Source organism: Pelodiscus sinensis, chromosome 3 (assembly GCF_049634645.1).
Source record: "Pelodiscus sinensis isolate JC-2024 chromosome 3, ASM4963464v1, whole genome shotgun sequence".
Lineage (NCBI taxonomy): Eukaryota > Metazoa > Chordata > Testudines > Trionychidae > Pelodiscus > Pelodiscus sinensis.
Genome location: NC_134713.1, coordinates 108,115,188 through 108,135,734, shown reverse-complemented (window position 1 = coordinate 108,135,734; position 20,547 = coordinate 108,115,188). Strand labels below are relative to the sequence as shown.

General features: G+C 38.6%; 1 protein-coding gene across 13 annotated transcripts in view; it reads left to right on the top strand.

Moving 5' to 3' along the window:
* SYNE1 (spectrin repeat containing nuclear envelope protein 1) overlaps window positions 1-20,547 on the top strand; it is a 488,224-nt gene that overhangs the window by 434,184 nt on the left and 33,493 nt on the right. For 12 of the 13 annotated variants that reach the window (XM_075924456.1, XM_075924455.1, XM_075924462.1 and 9 more), the window contains 5 exons: window positions 2,085-2,210; window positions 3,193-3,348; window positions 6,799-6,957; window positions 7,503-7,669; window positions 15,025-15,187. In XM_075924456.1, the coding sequence (XP_075780571.1) occupies window positions 2,085-2,210; window positions 3,193-3,348; window positions 6,799-6,957; window positions 7,503-7,669; window positions 15,025-15,187 (771 nt within the window). Of the gene's footprint in view, window positions 1-2,084; window positions 2,211-3,192; window positions 3,349-6,798; window positions 6,958-7,502; window positions 7,670-11,234; window positions 11,704-15,024; window positions 15,188-20,547 lie in introns of those variants that run through there. The other variant, XM_075924466.1, reaches the window with a different exon arrangement.

The following is a 20,547-nucleotide window of genomic DNA, read 5'->3' as shown; positions in this document are numbered from 1 at the left end:
GCTACTTAGGGAAGTCTGATGGATTTTGAAGTATCTGTGATCAAGCAAAAATGTATAACATGATAATAACAAGCAGAAAAGGGGAGGAAACTTAGAATGAGAGTTGCACAAACAGTTGTTGTTAATTTCAAATACAGCCTCTCCCCGAGTTACGAATGAGTTATAGACCAAACAGAATGAGTTGGCCATAACTCAATCTGTTCATAACTCGGACCCCATTGAGTTGCATAGCGACTGCACTGTTCATAAGCGCAAGTCCCGTTCATAACTCGGGGACTGCTTTTACGACTGCTCCATGGGAGCTTTGATCGTAAATGTGAATGGTCGTAACGCAACTGTTCGCAACTTGGGGACCAGCTGTTCCTGGTTCCCTTGTTGAACCCTAGGAAAAAAACAGTACCACAAATTGAAGATTTTCTGTAATTATATAAATGTATTTAAGTAATGTAATATTTTCAGTTTCTTATTAATGGCACATTTTAGCATGTAAGAAAATACTGGCTGATATATTATTTACTAGATAATTAACTTTTGCTCATTATTTGTGTCAATCTGCATTAGGATGGTAACTGGGATTTAATTAAACAGGCAACATTTTTTATTTAAATGTTTTAAGAGATAATAAGTAGGTTAGGTCTTCACGTGTTTTATATTAAATCCCGATTTCATTTTAACAGGTTTATTTTTAAAAAGAAAACCATATTATATTTTAAATAAATGGATTTGAATAAAAAGTGCATTGATTTTTATCCAACATAACTATGACCTTAGTAAGACAACAGAAATGTCACCAGTGGCAATGGAAATTCTTATTGAAGATCAATATGTGCATGATGATTTAGGCCACGGATGAGAACTTTTGGCTAAGTAGTTAAAAACGGGGTACTGTAAGTAAAATCCATCAACATAAATTCAGATGGTTCTTTTTTATGCATTTTGCTGTTGAAAACAGAAAGGTCCAAGGCAATCAACAACTTGCACATGTAACTTTTCAAAGCATATATCTAGTTCATGCATTAGGTATTTAGAAATAGCCTTGACATTGAAGTGTTAACTGGATCTCTGCTTTTTGATGGAATTTTGCATTTGCTTCCTCCAGTATCTGATGATGGTCAAAAACCTTGTTCAGAAGGAGACTCTATGGTCCATCACTACAAAGTCTTTTTGTTTTATTTTTCAAATCTAATGTGATGGCAACATTCATTCTTATGCTACAACTCTCAGCCAAAAATCTTACCAATTCAAGGGAGAAATCAATTGAGCTCTTCTTTAAAACATTGTGGGTGTTGGTTTTTTTTGTTTTGTTTTTGTTTGGTTTGCTAACAAAAAGAATTTGTGAGGCTGAAGCCTGACATTCCGCAAAAGATACTTATAGCATTTTGGTTCATATTCTCTCTGAGTAGCTTTTGTACAAGGCTTAAGCAGGCATGTTCCAAATGGATCTGCTGCAGTATTGCTTAATGAACATTATTATTATCCTCGTACTTATATACTGGATGTCGTTAGAATTTTGAGCAAGTATACAAACAGTAGCAGAGAAAATCACTGTACTCTTCTGAATTTTTTAGTCTGGTCGATTCCTGCAGTATTCACATATGTCAGCTGTTGTCTACCAGGATTTTAGTAGACTGAAAGGGATGACTTTTTCAAAGTACAATGGATTGCCTAATGAATTCATTCCAAAGGGGACACATGGAACCCTTTTTGGCAGAGAGAATCAATATTGCAAGGTCAAAATCAGCCCCTGAGGTCTGGTAATAGGAGGGATTTAGTTTTGGCTGTTACAAGCACCGGAGCACAACACAATAAACAGTACGCTCTACTGGTGTAACTATCCAGACTTTGAGACTTGAATATTATATAAAAAGGGCTTATGGGAACACACTATTATACAAACGTCCTCGATGATATTGCTTTCATGAGTGCAGAGGTACTGTACTAGATGCTCTCTTGAGGTCCCTTCTAATCCTTCAATTCTGTGCTTGGTAAACTTGACTGATTGAGCACGATTAATCTCTTTCCACTCTCCCCCATTCCTCCACATCTGGAATAAGGGCTAATAATAATAATCGTTCTGCCTCCAGGACTGGGAAAAATGTGAAAAAGGCATTGCTGACTCCTTGGGGAAACTAAGATCCTTCAAGAAAAGGCTTTCTCAGCCACTGCCAAATCACCACGATGAGCTGCATGCAGAGCAAATTCGTTGCAAGGTAAAGCAGTCTGAGCTCCGTGTGGTCTGCAATTTGCTTGTCTTGGAAAATCTTCAGCCATTATAAGTCTTGGCATTACTGACTATGTAGATCAGCAGCCCACAATTCCTGAATATGTAATTTAATGCTTATACCTGCATAAATATTTTGTATGTGCATCTGTTCATTAGAACCACACTCTCTAACAAACGAATACACAAACAAAATGTGTAGACAGACACAAGCAGGGGAAATTGTCCAGTACTGAGACCTTAGTTAATGTTTGTACAGCACTTGGAAGGTATAGGACTGGTCTCTAATCTTACATTAGTATAAATTAGGTTATATCAATAGAAAACCAAATTAAATCAGATCAGAATTAGGCCTATAAATAGTTATAAAAATGCTATGTATTGGTGGTTCTTTGGTCTAGAGCTTCTTACTGCATGAGTCTTTGAGATGAGACAAGAAAAAGTATATAGAATTTAAAATGGTGTTTCCATGCTCCTTACTCCTTTTCAGGAAAACTGAAGATCACAAACTTTTACCTGGCATTAGTTGCAATTTAGAAACCAATTGTGAATCCCAATATCATTTTTCCTTTCTTAAAATCACAGGGTAAACATGGTGCAGAGGTGATTAGTAGAGATGAACCCAAACCAAATAGCCCTGAAATTTTGAGAAATTAGACCCTGGATTTTAGTTTAGACTCACATCAGCCCTTAAGTAGCAATATCTTGTTATATCAGTTTTACTACCAATGGGACCTCCCTTCTAACTTTGAAAAAAAAAGTCTGTCTTACAGGTTGTCTACAGTAATCCCATTAAATATGGTTCTTCACTCTCCATCTAAATAGTGACTGTTAACAGGCTTAGTTTGCCAGATACAGTTGGCTTTTAAAATGCTAGTGCCTATGGTTAACAAATACATGTAACTTCATTTATTAAAGCTTGATTAGGTGCATACACACCTTGATTTTTGTCATGCATTTTTTTAAACCAGGAGCTAGAAAATGCTGTTGAAGGGTGGACAGATGACCTTGCACATCTGACACTGCTGAAGGAGACTTTGGCTACCTACCTCAGTGCTGATGATATCTCAATCCTCAATGAGCGCATTGAGCTGCTTTACAGACAGTGGGAGGAGCTGTGCCACCAGGTAAATGAGACGCTGAACTTGGATGTGATTATACACATGAAAGGGGGCACAGAGATGGCTGAATGTGATTAGCAGCTGTGGCTTTGTCTACATTGCTGAGTTTCAAGTGCTGCTGTGGCAGCACTTTAACACAGCAGTGTGGTCATGGCACCAGTGCTAAGAATTCTTTTAGAACTCTATGTAAACCACCTCCACAAGGAGAATAGCTAACAGTTCTGGGACCCTGCTTTACAGCAGTGTAACTTTTCCACACCCCTGAGTGAGAAAGCTGTAGTGCAGTAAAGTGACAGTGTAGACAAGCCCTGTTAGAACAGACAGGGACCAGCTGCATGACAAGTTAGCAGTAGAATATGAAATGAGAATAATCAATTTGTAGGATATAACATCATCACTCTCCAAATGCAGAGGCAAAGCTAAGGAAGTAAAATTTGGTATGTCAACTCCAAGCTTCATCCAGAAGAAAAACACACACTTTTGAAGGTAGGCTAAGGAGGGAAATACTTCCAGCCTTAGTGGTTTATAGATATTTAAAATGAAAGAGTGGTGAAAAACTATAAAATTAGGGAAATAGCAGATGTAACTCACTTAATAGCAAACTTGGAGTCGAATAACCAAAAGTCTGCTCTTGAAATGGGACAGCAATGAAGAAGAATCCCATTCCTGAAGGGAAACCATGACTAACCTAATAATCAAAGGATGTGTACAGTATGGCTGTGTCTACACTGGGCCACTTATTCCGGAAAATCAGCCGCTTTTTCAGAATAAGCTGCAAGCTGTCTACACTGGCCCTTGAATTTCCGGAAAAGCAACGATGCTCTACTGTACAAAATCAGCCACTATTCCGGAAAAACTATTCTGCTCCCGCTTGGGCATAAGTCCTTATTCCGGAACACTGTTCCGGAAAAGGGCCAGTGTAGACAGCCCAGTAGTCTTTAACGGAAAAAAGCCCCGATCGCGAAAATGGCGATCGGGGCTCTTTTCTGGAAAAGCGCGTCTACATTGGCCACAGACGCTTTTCCAGAAAAAGGGCTTTGCCGGAAAAGGAGCCTGCCAATGTAGACGCTCCTTTTCTGGAAAAACTGAAAACGGAATAGTATTCCGTTTTAAGCATTTCCGGAAATTCATGCCAGTGTAGACACAGCCTATGTGTCTGCAATCCCTAAAAGGGTTCATCCTTACATTCCTGGAGACCAATTTTTCTGTGAAATGTCCATTGAAAGCAATGGCCATGCCAAGACCAACAAAAGGAAGAGAGCAGGATAAAATATTTTATTATAACAGTGGAACATTTCCTCTTAAAAACTTTGCTTCGCTATGGAGCTATGATTAAGAACAGTCCAGTGTATCTTCAAGTGTTTGCTTTAGTTACCACTAACATTTTCAGACTTCCTGTAAATGAATACTGAATTGAACAAGGGTATAAACAAATTCAGGGAAAATACTTATGGCATAATTGGCCGACAAAAGAAACAGAACAACATCACTGGCCCAGAGGAGGTAGGGTTGTTCTGGTATTCTGTTTTTAAAAAGTCCCACTGTACTTTGTACTCTGTTGGTAGTCTGTTTTAACTTGTGTTTTAAAAAATGCACAGTTCTCATTCTCTTTGGCTTGGCTGCCCGCTTAATTCTTTGGCACTGTGTGGGAGATAAATACACAGTGTCTAGGTGCCTTTTACAGTTGCTGCTTATGCTTAGAAATCGTGGCTCCAGATTTAAAGTTGACACCTCTCCCAGATTTGCTGGGTTGCTCTAATTTTACTTTTGTACTTCAAAATACATCAAACAGTGAAGAATCGTTTCAATATCAACAAAATCAAAACAAAATAAAACAAACATTTTAGGCCAACAAAATATAGCTACCTTTTGCCATGGACATGATACCCTTTTTCATAACTAGTTTGGTGCAAACAAATCTGTTCTGCAGAACGCAATATTAAAAACTATGAAAGGAGTGCACCTAGTTTTGAAAATTTTCAGAATTTAATTTGGGCACTCAGACTGGAGAATGTTTTTTCCTGTCTTTTGAATGAAGTTGTGAGGCTCATGAGAGAGAGGCACAATTAAGAATCATTTATGGGAGAAAAGACTTAATGCATCATAAAACTCTCATAAAACAAAGCAACATTGGCTGCATGTGGGTGAATGGACCAGAAGACCATTTCCCAGATTCCTGTTACACATCTTTTATACTAATGGAGAAGGTTGATTATAGATAGGATATCTTAATCTGTCTTTTTACATATTTAATGTTTCAGGATGTAACCATATGAGTGAGGCTTTTTTTTCTTGCTTAGTAGTTGGGTGTTACCACAAAAGGAAATGTGCTACCATTTTTGTGTCTGACTTGAAAAATCAAAAGCTTCAGTTAGAACAACAGTAAGTTGTATGTGAAAGAGCAGGTGCAGTTCTTATATGATCAGTGGAGATGCTGATATAGAGTCAGAAATAACTCGTATTACAGATGAGGAGGAAGAAGCTATAGTAAGTAGGATGCCATTACATTGTAGTCATGCAATTATCAGAAATTCTGCCAGGAGAGATTAGTTTACTGTGAATATTCTTTTAGGTGCTCTTCCCATATTTACCCAGTTTTCTTGTACTTCACAGAATGAAATTGAAATATCTTTCTACTAATTTCTTAAATATACAGCATTCTTTTACTTTTCAAAGAGACATATGTTTGACACGGCTCCATTTCCTGTGTTTGCTGCTCTTTTGTTTTTCTGTTTCAGTTTGCATTTATCGGCTGCTACTTTCTGTCGTAGCATTTTTTATCCCTTAGGAATCTCTGGTCACCTAGTACCAAGCTTGCAAAATTAGAGGCACTCTCAAAATATATGTATGTGGACACAAGCATGTAACTGTATGTGCATTTGCAATTGCTTGGTTTATGTTACCTATCTCACCCATGCAAACATTTTGCAAATAAAATTGACATATGAATCTTTTATAGTTTGGCCATATCATGTGTGCCTCCTCCTAGACATCCATTTGGTTTGCAGTCTAAAAAAATTGTTCTAAGAGTCAAGCATCTATTTTGTGCTAAGTTGGAGTTTGTGCTCCCAAATAAAGAAACAAAGCTATCAATGTACATTGTAATGCTTAATAGATGAATATATTTACTCTAAAGATAACAAAAGGGCTATAGTTAACTGTGCTGTGGAAACTTGAATTAAAGACCATTGATGTGTATCTTGTCATGAAGTCAGTTAAATTTACAGTATACTCCTTCCTGTCTGCATCAGGATATGACTACCAAGGGTACTAAGATTAATGCTGACCCTTAACTTGCAATGAGTCATGCAAGATTTTTGTAGCACAACTTCCATTTACATTAATGACAGCCAGGTAGCTAAAACCCTTTGCAAGGCTGAGAATTTACCTCCATCAGTGAGCTCTCATCTTCTAACTGTAATCTCTTTTTTTGACTCTCTCTCTAAACATTACAAGATTTCCTTGCGGCGGCAGCAGGTGAATGAGAGGCTGAATGAGTGGGCAGTCTTCAGTGAGAAGAACAAGGAGCTCTGTGAGTGGCTAACACAAATGGAGAGTAAGGTGTCTCAAAATGGAGACATCCTCATTGAAGAGATGATTGAGAAACTCAAGAAGGTAAATTTATTTTGGTTGTTTGTTTAAATACTGTTATGTTCACCTTTTCTTCTGCCCTGTCTGGATTGTCAGAACTTGAATAATCTATTACTGGCCTGTATTATAGATAGAATAGATAGAACTATATATTAAAAGAGCCACCAGTCTGATCCAATATGGCAGTTTGTATGTTCCAGTGAAAATTTTTGCCAATGTTCTTCTCTAATTATGTGCCTTTTTCTGTGCTTCTTAAAGTGAATTTCTCAAAATACAAAGAAATATCCCAAATGAATACACAGCTAAGAAAGGTGAATGTTTTACTAAATGCCTGCTCACAAGTGTCTGTAAACCACTTATGAATTATTGTATATGTATTTGCAAAATGTTTTTTTTCTTTTTATTATTTATGTTTATGTTGTGGTGTTTGAGGATTTGTTCATTCACCAAGCTATTTCCAACTTAACTTTAGACACTGCTTATGTTTATTTTAATTCTTCTAGCGGTGCTGAACTGAATGTGTTCCGAATACGTTTCCTGATCTCTGTTGATTCCTCTTTGCCATCTAGGATTACCAAGATGAAATTGCCATAGCCCAAGAGAATAAAATCCAGCTCCAGCAAATGGGAGAGCGTCTTGCCAAAGCCAGCCATGAGAGCAAAGCATCAGAAATTGAATACAAACTTGGCAAGGTCAATGACAGATGGCAACACCTTCTAGATCTGATTGCAGCCAGGTAAAAGCAGCTGCTTTGTTTTTAAATCCTACATGGAATAGAATCCTACATTGCAATTCATAAGGCAGTTGACTTCTTAGCTCAAGGAAGGATTCAGAACATTTTCTTACTTGTCTCTACACACTCATCTTAACTGTGATATATAACAGATCTCAGCCAACAACATGCCTGGTTGAACTTATCCTTCCTGATCTACTGAATCTGCTTCAGGAAGTTAAAAGCCAGTATAGTATTTACTAGGATGACTAAGACTTACTGTAGTCAAAAGTTTATTGTCTTCTGGTCATGAATGGTCATTTTAGGTTGAAAATGGAAAGCAACATGAAATATTTTGTTTTCTTTAAAGAGCAGCACTAGGGCAACTAAATCACTAAATTCTCACTCACTTTTAAAAATCTTACCTAAAGGAGAGTTTATGAAAGGTGGTTTTGTTTTTCTGGTCAGTTTTTCTGATGGTTTTTAGTGGAGAGAGTAATGTAGACAGATGTATGACCATTGAGCATAGTCACTTGCAAAAGAAAAATAAAATGTAAAAAGTAGTTCCCAATAGGTTATGTTATCTCAGTTAGGAATAGAGATATGAACAAGTAGACGATTAACCAATAAGCCTAGGTTTATCAGTTAAACTTCTTGACTATTCGCATTCCCCCACCCTTGCTGCTTCCATATCAGGGGCAGCAAGTTGGGGGAAGTAGGAGCCGGTGCTGTGGTTTCCCCCCAACATCGATTCTGCAGTGACACCTGCCTCTGCCCTGCGCTGCTGCCTCTTATACACAGGCAGGTGCACAGGATGGCAGCAGCTCCAGATACAGACTTCTGGAGAAAGGGAAGCGGTGGGAAAGGCTGATGTGAAACAGCCTGTGTCGGTGGCAGTTCAGGATCACTGCAGAAAGAGGCTGCTCTGCATCCCATGAAGCAGCCTCTGTCCACAGCGAGCCTGGGCCTGCCATGAACAGAGGCTATTTCATGGCAGTAGCCCCATGCGTGGGGGCTCCGAGCTCCCCATGGGCAGGGGCTGCTGCTGAAGCAGCCTCTGTCCACAGCGAACTCAGGCTGCTGCCGACAGAGGCTGCTTTACAGCAGCCTCCCCCCAGCAACCTCTGTTCACAGGATAGGGGCTGCTGCTACTCTGCGCACCTGCCTTTTTATAAGAGGCAGCAGTGTGGGGCAGCAGGCATCTGGTCTATGAGGGCAGCTATTTTTTAAACTGTCTCCCCTCATGGACTGGCTTCCTCTTGGCACCCCACACTGCTGCCTCTGATATACAGGCAGCTGCGTGGAATGGCAGGGGCCTCCCTGGGAGTGGGGCCAGATTACACTGGCTGTCGGCCCCACCCCCAGGGACTATAGAATAGTTGACTAACCACTAAGAATTCATGCGGTTACTCAACTATTCTATTACCTGCTATTTAACATCCCTAATTAGGAGAAGAAAAATATTACATTAAATGTCTGCTGTCCATTCTGAGCTATAATGCAGCTTTTCTCCAGCTAATAGAAATATCTTCCTGCAGAATACAGATACAATAGTCAAAGCTATGGCAAATATTATTGTCTATCTGTACTAGTACCCAGTGTTCTATCTGCAGCAAGCAATTAATTTTTCTTCATCCAGAGGTTCTGTAAATATGTTTGGTAATCTCCAGTGTTCCCTCTAATCTTTCCCATCCATGTGCATATTGTTTCCATCCATGTGCAGAATAATTGTATGTGCACCAAGGTATATATATAAATGTGCAGCACCAGTGGAAACAAACAATCTAGATAGGGGATCTCTGCTAATCAGCTGGGTGGCATCTGAATCTCTTCTGAGTGGCTGCCCAAGCGCATGGCTTACAGCCAACATTAGTCTACCATTGTACTACAATATTCCTCCTCAGCATTCGGTGAGTGCGGGGAGTGAATTCCACAGTGGCAAAGCCATTCAGGGTTGCAGCTCTTTTCAGATTAAGGTAGCTGTGTTGGTTTTAATGTAACATTATTCAGGAAGTGGCACTTTTTACAGACTGAGCCTGTTGATTTGAGAGGATGTGGTGTCTCACCCAGTCTTAAGCAAAACAGTTACTTACCTTAATTCTACATTTTCTCTAGAAGGCGTTTCTAGTGTTTAAACATAACAGTGATGGGCTTCCTGTGCCTCAGCCAAGCTTTAAGAGGTTTCCAGTGAGACGTGATGGTATATACAGATGGCAAAGTGTACTTCTAGAGATCTATCTGCTCACTACTGGAACTAGTGCTGTGCTTTGGGAGGCTGGACAGTCTCAGGATTCTAATTCTCAGTGGTCTTTTCAGATAAGCTGTAAAACTGAATTCTTATACACTTATGCCGATCTTCCCATGCCACTTTCCTCAAGAAAAGATTAATTTGTCTAATTACAGGTTTGCCTCAGTTCCCCCATCAGTTTCTGTTGGATGCTTTCTTACTGAGTACATATAGTGTTGCCCCCTTTCACCACAGATCTGGCTGGATTTGAATTATGAGTGAAGGGGTACCAGTATGAATATCATGTATATCATGTGGCTACAGTTGGAGTAGGGAATGGAAAAATTCAGAAGATTGGTGAAGGGAGAGAGAGCTTTTGCCAACTCATCTCTAGTACAAATGGTTGTGACTTTATCTAATGTCTATTGGTTAGCCTGTGTGAAATGAGCTTGTGATTTAAGACTAGTTCGTAATGGGGGAAAAAATGCTTACATCTCAAAATAAGTTTGTAAAACACTTGGCTGAAATTTGGTATATCAGTGTATGTTGCTATTTTCAGGCATTCTGCTGGAAAATGCAGCTTATTTCTGACACTACTGACATTATAGTGCAAATTCAAAATTCTGGATCCCTGGCAATATTACTATTAACTCTGTTACATTCTCCATGTTTCTGCTCGCTCTCTCTCAATGCCATCTTTTGCTAGAATGTGCTTATTGGTTTGTTTTCAGCAGCCACATCCTCCAGTGGGAAGTACCTATTTACAGGAAAATTAAATACAAAGTTGTAGCCATGTTTGTCCCATGATATTAGAGAAAAAAGATGATGAGGAAATCTCTTTTGTTGAACCAACTTTGGTGAAACAGACAAACTTTCAAACCACACAAAGCTCACCCACCTTGTCTCAGTTTGAACAGTACTCCTCGGATATTTCTTTCAGAAGATGAATGAGAATATATTTTGACTACATAACATTTTATTTTTCTTTTTAAACAACTCTTCTTGTATTAAAGAATCTTGATGTTAACCTGTGAGCAGACTAAAATTTAGTAATCTATTGCAAGATGCTCTTCCTAGAGGAAAAAAATCAGTCAACCACTGGACAGTTCTGAATCTGTTTTTATTAATATTTCAGACCATTTATGTAATCATTTTAAATATTCCTTCTGGCCTATTTTTTTCAGCAGCATATTTCCTTTTCACTTTTTCTTTACTACCCTTTGATTCCTTCTGTGGAAGAGAGGGGAGAATAAGAGAGAACTCTCCAGAAGGACAACTGCCTCTTGACTGAGGCGATTTCCTATTTCTGGCCCCTCGTGACTGGAAAGTTTTCTCCCCACAAATTATCCATTATGATAAATAGGCCAGCTGCATAGGTGTACAGCAAAGGAGTAGTGTGTGAATGCATGTGTTATACAGGACTTTTCTTGGACAGTTAAATTTACAACTGCTCAGTATTTGCACTGAAGCCTCTCTTCCCCCGCCTTCTCTTCCTGACACTCATGGCCTACATTCCAGGAGATCAAGCCTGACACATGTTGATGAATGTAAGTTTTATTTAGAAACATGACCACTTGTCACCATTTAGTCTCATGTTAGCAGACACGGTCTACTAACATTTGCTTGGACAGTGAGGATTTTTGTGTGGTACTGGCAAAGGCATGCTTGCCTGCAGCACAGGCTGTTGGACTACAAGTTTTTGGGCTGCAAGTTCTTGGTTTTTAGTACTGGAAAATTTCATGGTGATAGGAGAAGATTTATGTGCTGTGAGGATGGCAGAGGACTGCCGTGTGGATTCAGATCTTCCAGACTGCAATTGCGATGTCACAAGGCAGGCAGCTATTTACTTTTACTTGTGCATAGCTTTGGAATTTCTTATAGCTTGCAGAGGAACTAGTTGTCATAATATTAATCTACAGGCAGGGTGCCTTACCTAGCAACTTTTCTTTTCTTTTCTTTTTTTAAAGCCCAGTGTTGTTGATGAGTGTTAGGAAATCAGAATGCTAGAACTTTGGGATCCTCAAATGTTTGACTTAACTGAAAATAGCCTGACCCCTATTAGAAGCTGGTTAAGTGATGCTGAATGAAAACATGGATCTGATTTTACTACTGTGTTTAATACAAGATCATGTAAACATGTGAGGGTATCCAGAAGGTTGTAATTTACTACCTGCTGTTTGTGTAATCAGAGAGGCCTGGCTGCAACTGAAAGTCTCAGATGTGCCGACGCTCTGTAAAAGTACTTTCAGCATTACTGTCTTCTATCCTTGTCCTTCATGTACATATTTTTAAAATATCTGTAAGCAGATAAATTCTTTGCACCTTAGTTTTTTTACAATGTATACCAGTGGATTGAAATACTTTTATTTTTTGTCACATATTCTCCATGGGGGTTTTTTCGCTTTGTATTTTTCCACAATATTTTTAGTATAAACCAACTTGTAACTCTGTGAATTGTAAAATTATTTTTCAGTAAAAGTAGAAGTATGGGGTCTGAAGAATAAATGGGGCATTTTCAGCTACTCATTAGTTACTGAATGCTGCATTTTTTTAAATTGAGCTATTTGTTTTAGATAATGTAAGTATGTTCAAGTATATATAGAAGATTTCTCATAGTAATAGTCCCCAAACAGAAGCATTCAAGTCTGAATGAAATAGTGCTCTTGCATATATTTTTTTTCTTGTAATATATTTGCCTGGAATTTGAGAATTCAAGTATCTCCAAACTAGTGGAGTAACAGTCTCATTGTTTTTTTCCCCTCTAGAGTGTTTTGCCATTGTAGTTTGTGTAGGTAAAACTGTAGACATTGTGTGACTATGATTAACAGCAAATTAAACTGTGAGTGATAGGTTGAGTTGATGTCACATTTCTCTGTATATATTTGTTGGTTGGTTTTTAAGTTAATATTAGTAACTAGCCATCTAATGTGTCTCAGAGGGGTAGCTGTATTAGTCTATGGCTTTAAAACAAGAAGTTTGGCAGCCATCTAATGACTAATACTGAAGTTATGAGTTCTGTACAATACATTGTTTTGTATATATGCTGCAGTGCAGTATATGTTTAGACTTAAGTAGAGTTTGAGCGTATCTAGTTTAACTCTAGCCAAATGAGTTTTTAAAAACTTCCATGTTATTTTCCACTCCATAATATTTTCTAAGTATTCTTCTTGGTTTAAAACTGGCTTTTAAAAAGGAATCACATTGCTTTTCTTTAAATATTAAATTATACCAGCAAGTGTAATGAGCTAATTTAAACTTTAAAATGTTTTCTCATTAACAGTAAACTGCAAAAGTGACCGATCGGATTACATATTATTTTTCTGCCCAAGATATAATATGGGCTATGAGAAAATTACAGCAAGCTTCAGGAACTTCCTGTATTTGTGACAGACTTGCTAAATTTAGACAACCCTGCTTAAACCTGCCTTGTGATAATTCCAAGCATCTAATTTGAATTAGGAATCCTTGTTAGCAAGCAGGGGAACTCAGCCCAAGCCTCTTACAGTAACATGTTTAGTGAGATTTTCCAGACAAATTTGCTTTTTAATATATTGTTGTTGACAAATGAAACTCCAAAAAGGCACAGTTGTATTTTGCTCAGGGGGATCCAGACCCCAGACCCCCATGAGGAGACTGTGTGCAGCCTGTTTCCTGCCTGCTGGCAGAACTCTACAAATCCTGCCATCTTTCAGGCCATGCTGGGGAAGTATTTTGGGCTGTTGGAGAATGCAGAAATAAGTTTATTCCAGAAAAATTGCTTCTGTTACATGCACAGAATTTTGGGTTGTGTGTATGCAATTCATTTCAATGGGTGGCACAAAAGAGTTTAAAATGTCTTCCATGCTCAGACTAGAGGAGAAAAATTAGGTGAGCATGTAAGCATGATCCACTCTAAAAGCATGCAGGTATATTTTCAGTGTAATTAAAAACACATACTGAGGTTATTTAAGAGATTTACACATTTGATGAATAATTTAAAATACCCTTGGAGCCCTATACATGGTTCAAAATCCTATTGTGCTAGTCACAAACACAAAACAGGACAGTTGTGGAATGATTTACTTACAACCTCCGAAAGACTAGAGAGCTGAACCTAACCACAAAGTTCGGATTCAAACTTACCTATATTTCAAGGATGCTATAATCTGATTATTTGGAGGAATTATTTAAAATGAAGTCTTCAAAATAGCTCCATATGGTGTGTACACTTATTACATGCTCTCTTGCAAGTGGATGCTCAAAAGCTGCTAGCCAGGATGGGCAGGGAGGGTTAGGAATGGGCAACTGGATGGATCACTTGATAACTGCCTGTTCTGTTCATTCCTCTGGGGCAACTGGCATTGACCACTCTTTGAAGACAGGATACTGGGATAGATGGATCTGTGGTCTGACCTAGTATGGCCGTTTTATGTTCTTACGAGTGGTGGAATCACAGTGCAACAAAGACATTGGGGGCATTCTATCTGAAGCAGGCCTTATAATTCCAGGAGAATACACAGCAGCAATTATTTTTGAGCCTTCTAAACCAGTGGTTTGCAACCTTTTTCATTTGCAGACACCTAAAAACATTTCAAATGGAGGTTCATCTCCCTTTGGAAATCCTAGACAGTCTGCAGTCCAGAGGTTGAAAACCACTGCTCTAAACAAAGTGAAGCATATAATCTTCCTATGCCAGTTCCACTTCAGCAACTGAAACAGTAGTAGACATAGGACTCTTACTACCTCTTACACACTCTTCGGGATCTTTAACACTAATATGCAATTTCCTTTTGTTAATTTCAATAGCTACTTTACTTGTAAGCTTACCAGGTGACCACATTATGAAACAAAATGCACAACTAATTTAGAGACTTTTTTTTTTTACATTGAACACATTAAAAACATTTTGTTTTCCTGAGCCAAAAGATACAGAAGCCTACTACATCTGTGTGTGGCCTCCTGAAAATCCTGAATTTCTGATGATTAGAAATATTGGTTTAGGCACTATGTATATGCTTAGTACTGTAAGTAGTAAGGGGAAGCCCTAGATTAATAATTCTGTTATTTTGAGTGTAAATGTTAAATTGAATTTCTCAATGAAAATTACAGTGAAGGGATGTATTATAAAGACTGTTTATTGATGTGCACATGTTCTTGTTTCTCCTTTTGGTAGGGTGAAGAAGTTAAAGGAGACCCTGGTTGCTGTACAGCAGCTGGATAAGAATATGAACAGCTTGAGATCCTGGCTTGCTCACATTGAGTCAGAGCTGTCCAAACCCATTGTCTACGAAACCTGTGATTCCGAGGAGATACAAAGGAAACTGAATGAGCAGCAGGTAAAATACAAAATGAGGTAGAAGAGTAAAAACCTGACATGGTCACCACACTGGCAGTTACACTATGGTGTGGGAGACCCAAAGTAAACTATAACCTTGAGCTGCTGGTATCCAGCTCAGTGTTGAAAGAAGGCACTGATGCAGAGAAGATGCCCTTAGATTTCAAGGCACATGGTGCTTATTGCATCACTCTGGTAGAGTCTTCTGCCGGCTTTGACATTGAATCTACAAGGAGCTGCTTGACCCAACAGAGGTAAGGTACCATGCTGTTATGTCCAGAATGTGGGTTACTGTTGTGGTTGAGATATTTTAATTAAATAAAGAACTACCATCTTCTTCCAGATATTAAAGTGAAGTGTGTTGTAGTGTTAGTTTGCGAATTTTATACGTGTTTGAAATTGACCATCTTTGGAAGATTTTGTTTTGTTTGCAATTCATAAACATGTTTGCGTCCCTTTGCATGTTGAGCAGCATGTGCAACACAGAACTGATGTTTAACTTGAAACTGATGTGCAGTGTGCAAAACTTGCACCTGGTGCTGAAATGAAGCAATTCATGCTGCAAATGGGAATAGTAGGATGGGCAGATAAGTTTTTCTTTATTTGTAGTCATTTTTTACTTTGTTTCCTTTTCCCTTCCCTACTAAACTATGCACTTCCATCACAACCTAGGAAAAAGTAACTTCAATTTTGCAAAGTAAAGAAATATGCATTTCTGATCATATTTGTTGTTCCATGCCATTTCTGTCTGACACACTGGGCAGAGATTCTGTTGCGTGTCACATAGCAGATTGTGTTTTTGTTAGTTTTTTTTTCTTGGCAGACTGGTTGCTGACTGATATCAGTGCAGTTTGTGATGAGCTAGTGAAAAGCCAAACAACACCTCTTCTTAACACACAAAGTGAAGGGATGTCATTTTTGTGGGAAGAAAAGTACTATAAAATTTTGTAGATAATTGATTTATAAAGCATGCAGAATGGGATTGTCAGTTTTAATCCTAACTCCTCAACTGATATACTGTGTGGCTATGGAAAGAAGCCTTTTAATTTCTATATACATTTCCCTATCTGTAACATGAGGTTAATAATACATATAGGATAGGTGTGAAGAGTAACTAATACTGTGCAGTTCTCTGAAGATGTAAAGTGTTGTACATTGCTGAGTATTAATGTTAAAGAAGAAGTTCAGAGATTTTTCTGGCCTCGTACCTATGTAGGCATCCCAAGGCTTGTTATATCTCCTTTACTTCTGCATTCATTCTGGTACAGACATCACTTGAACTCTTTTTTATCAGCAATTCTCAGCAGTGGTTTTAATGCAATGCTAGATGGTAGCAGTGTCCTTTTCAAAGTACCAGTGGTTCTATTGGAACTCCAAAGGGGACAAATGCTGGAAGTGTATTTTTTGCCTTGCAAATACAGTACATTTGGCAGACAATTATTTTATAACAATAACAGCAAAGAAAACATGAAGTTTTAACATGAAGAAAGTTTTTTATCATAGCTGTTCGTTTGTTTTTCAGAACACAGGTTACCTCCTCTGCCTTTTCAGCCAGCCATGTCAGCACTAGTATTTCTTTTATTCGTCTGTATATTTTTCCACATTTGTTTTCTCTTAGGGACATGATAGCTCCCCCGCCCACATTGTAATAAACCATCACTCAACTACAAATCTCAAATTTAATTAAAAATGTAACATTGCCTGCCAGAAAGTTGAGCCGAATCTCAGTTCTGTGGCTCCCCACTCAAGTTTCTACTGACCTGAAGGAGAGTGTCTAGCTTCACTGCAATCAGCTAAATTAAAAACAAGCTGAACGCTGAGATTTTTTAGTACAATTCCACATAATGTTATGGATTCTGTAGTAAATTTTGTGGCCTTGAAATTATACCTTACATGGGGAACAACAAATACCAAAGCAACCATTTGCACAAGTTTGGTTAAATGAACATGGATCTTGTCTCCTCCTCTGTGACCATCCTTAGCTGTATTATTCTTTTGTGCACAACATAACTCCATAATCATCTTTGTGAGACTCATTCCAAACATGAGTCAGATGTTATCATGAATGTAAAGAATGTTTTTGCTAAAAATCAATCCACAGATGGAACATGTCAACTTGTTTTTATATTCTAGTCTACATCCATAAATGAATTATTATACATTTCCTTTTATTTCTGCATTTGCTTTCACAAGGCTAGTTGCTGATCTGCCTTTAGGACTAGCAGTCTCCAATATTGCAGAAAATTTCAGCTCATCTATTTCCTAACAGTGTTTTCATTCTTGAGAGTAAAACCAAGGACATACATGATACAGGACAAAAAAGCTCTATTTTTAAAATAAAACCACCGAAGAATTTCCAGTTTTTTGTAATTGTGTTGCAGACTTGAGGGGCCTTGCCATACTGATTGGTCCTGTTCTAGTCTTTTGGCTTCAAAAAAATACATGACAAACGTACAGTAAAAAATATACTGTAGCAAACTTGATATGGAAATTGGTTTGGAGTTTGCAGTTATTGTCTCAGGGACATGTCTTCACTCTGGGGAAGATTGACATTGCCATGATCGATCTTCCAAAGTTTGATTTAGCAGGTCATATAAAGATTCACCTAATTGAACTCAGAGGGTGCCCCTGTCATTGGACAGTGCTCCTGCGCCTGCGCCTGCTCCTGCAAGGAGTAAGAGAAGCAGATGGGAGTGTTTGATCCTGTTGGCCTCCCACTGTGGAGACGGGCGGGGAAACTCAAATCAAGATCAGCTATGTAATTAATGGAGCTGGAGTTGCATATCTTGACTTGATCTTCCCCTTTAGTGTAGACCTGGCCTAAGCAGCTAGGTAGTTGCTGTATGTAGATAAGTCATCTTCAACTTCCTGAGCAACAACTACTGAATTGAAAACATTGAGCATGAAAAATTAGAGCTGCAGAAAAGTTGCTCATTTTGTGAAGGCCAAAAACAAATTCTTAACTTAGGCACAAGAAGAAAAGATTCTAAAATGTCATCCAGGATAGAAAATATGATTAAACAACTTCTAATCTGTCCAGACTAAAGTGTGTTGTCTGAAGGGAAGAAAGGAAAGAAAGAAAGAACAAGTATTGATGTTGTGGCTTGGTATATTTTTATACAGCTCAAAATTTCCTGAAAGGTGGTCTTGTGAGTAAATTTCTGGAAGCCAGTATACAGTAATAACTTCCATGGTGATTGAGTCACCATGAAACACGCTGGAATATCTCTCTCTCTCTCTCTCTCTCTCTCTCTCTCTCTCTCGCTCACACACTATTTTCTCTATACATACACGCAACATTTTCTCATTATTGTAGAGTGAAGAATGAAAAAAAGTTCATTTTACTTTTATATGTTATAAAACCCTGTTTCAGACAAGGAGCTTTAGAATAATTTATTGTATTAAGCATGAACAGCTCATCTAGTAATTCCCTCAGTTATCCAACCTCCCCCATTTATCTAAATATTTTTATATAACCCTAAAACATTTCAGCTATATGTATTACACCGAGAAATCGATTTGAATGACTTCGAGCAAAATTTGCCATTGTATAGTTTCAAAAATTGCAAGGCCAGAAAGGACCATTCTGATTATGTAGTACAGTATAACCTCCTGTTTAACACAGGCCATAGGACTTTACCCAAAATAATTCCTAAAGCAAGTCTTTTTAAAAAATTCCATCTTGATTTCAAAAATTGCCAGTGATGGAGAATCTAGCATGATTCTTGATAAATTGTGCCAGTGGATACCCTTACTTTTAAAAATTAGCACTTTGTTTCCAGTCTGAATTTCTCTAGTTTTAACTTCTAGCTTCTGGATTGGATTATATATTTGTCTAATAGATTGAAGAGCCCCTTATTAAATCTGTGCCACATGTAGGTGCAAATATATGTTTAAGTCCTCTCTTAACCTTTTTGTTCGACTCAAGGACCTCATTCTATGCAGCTTATTGCTATAAAGTGTATTTCTAATCCTTTTAATCATATTTTGTGACTCTTTCCTGAACCGTATCAACATCCTTTGTGAACTGTGGAAACTCAAACTGGACAGAGTATTCCAGCAGCAGATATACCAGTGTCACATACAGAGGCAAAATAACTTTTCTACTACTTAAGATTTCCTGGTTTATGCATCTAAAGATCACAGTAGCCCATTTATCCCTGCCATTGCTCTGAGAGCTCTTGATTAGCTGATTATCCACCCTGACCCTCAAGTCATTTTCTCGAGTCACAGTTTCCCATTCTAGAGTCCCCCTTTGTCTAAGTGTGATCTACATTCTGTGTTCCTAGATATAGTAATTTACATTTAACGAAATAGGAAAATGCAACCTAGATGGAGCTGCTATTAGGTGGATAACTAGTCCCAGAGAGGAGTTATCAGAAGAGGCGTAGTGAAGCTGTTATGTGTCCATGGGCAAAGGCAAACTTTGCGCTTCCCTCTCCCTCCTGCCACCACCGCGCAGTGGGGTCCCGAACCTTGTGCACGGCTGAGCCTGACCCAGGGAGGGGGGCGGATCTAGCTTGTATCGCATCATCCCCCACCCCCTCCAGTTTGGGGCCAGGCCCCTGCATGCACTAATCTGTCGGTGGAGATGGAGGAGGGTCAAGCTGGGGGTCGGGAAGTGGCTCCAGTCAGCAGCGGCAGGCAGAGGAGGAGCAGGTGAGCTGAGGTATGACAGGGAGAGGGGAGGGGGACTAAATTGGCACCCCCCTGGCATAGTGGCCAGGGGCAACAGCGCCCTCCCCCCCCCACTATGCCACTGGTTATCAGTGATTCAGTCATGCTGGAAGCACATTATGAGCAGGTTTCAACAGGGATCAGTTCTGGGACCAGTTCTATTCAAAATCTTCAGTGATTTAGGTAATGTCATAGAGAGCACACTTACAAATTTTGCAGATGATATCAAGCTGGGTGGGGTTGCAAGTGCTTTGGAGGATAACGTGAAAATTCAAAATGATCTGGACAAACTGGAAAATGGTCTGAGCTAAATAGGATGAAATTCAGTAAAGACAAATGCAAAGTATTCTACTTAAGAATCAACCATCTATTACACACCTACAAAATGAGAAACAACTGCATACGAAGGAATATTGTGGAAACACATCTAAGAGTCATAGCGGACCACAAGCTATGTATAAATCAACGGTGTGACACTGTTGCAAAAAAAAGACACACACACAAAATCAATCTGGGATTCATTAACAGGTGTGTTGTAAACAAAACACGAGAAATAATTCTTTTGCTCACCTCAGTATAGATTAGGTCTCAACTGGAGTATTGTGTCCAGTTCGGGGTGCCACCTTTCAGGAAAGATGTAGACAAATTGGAGAATGTCCCAAGAACAGCAAGAAACATGATTAA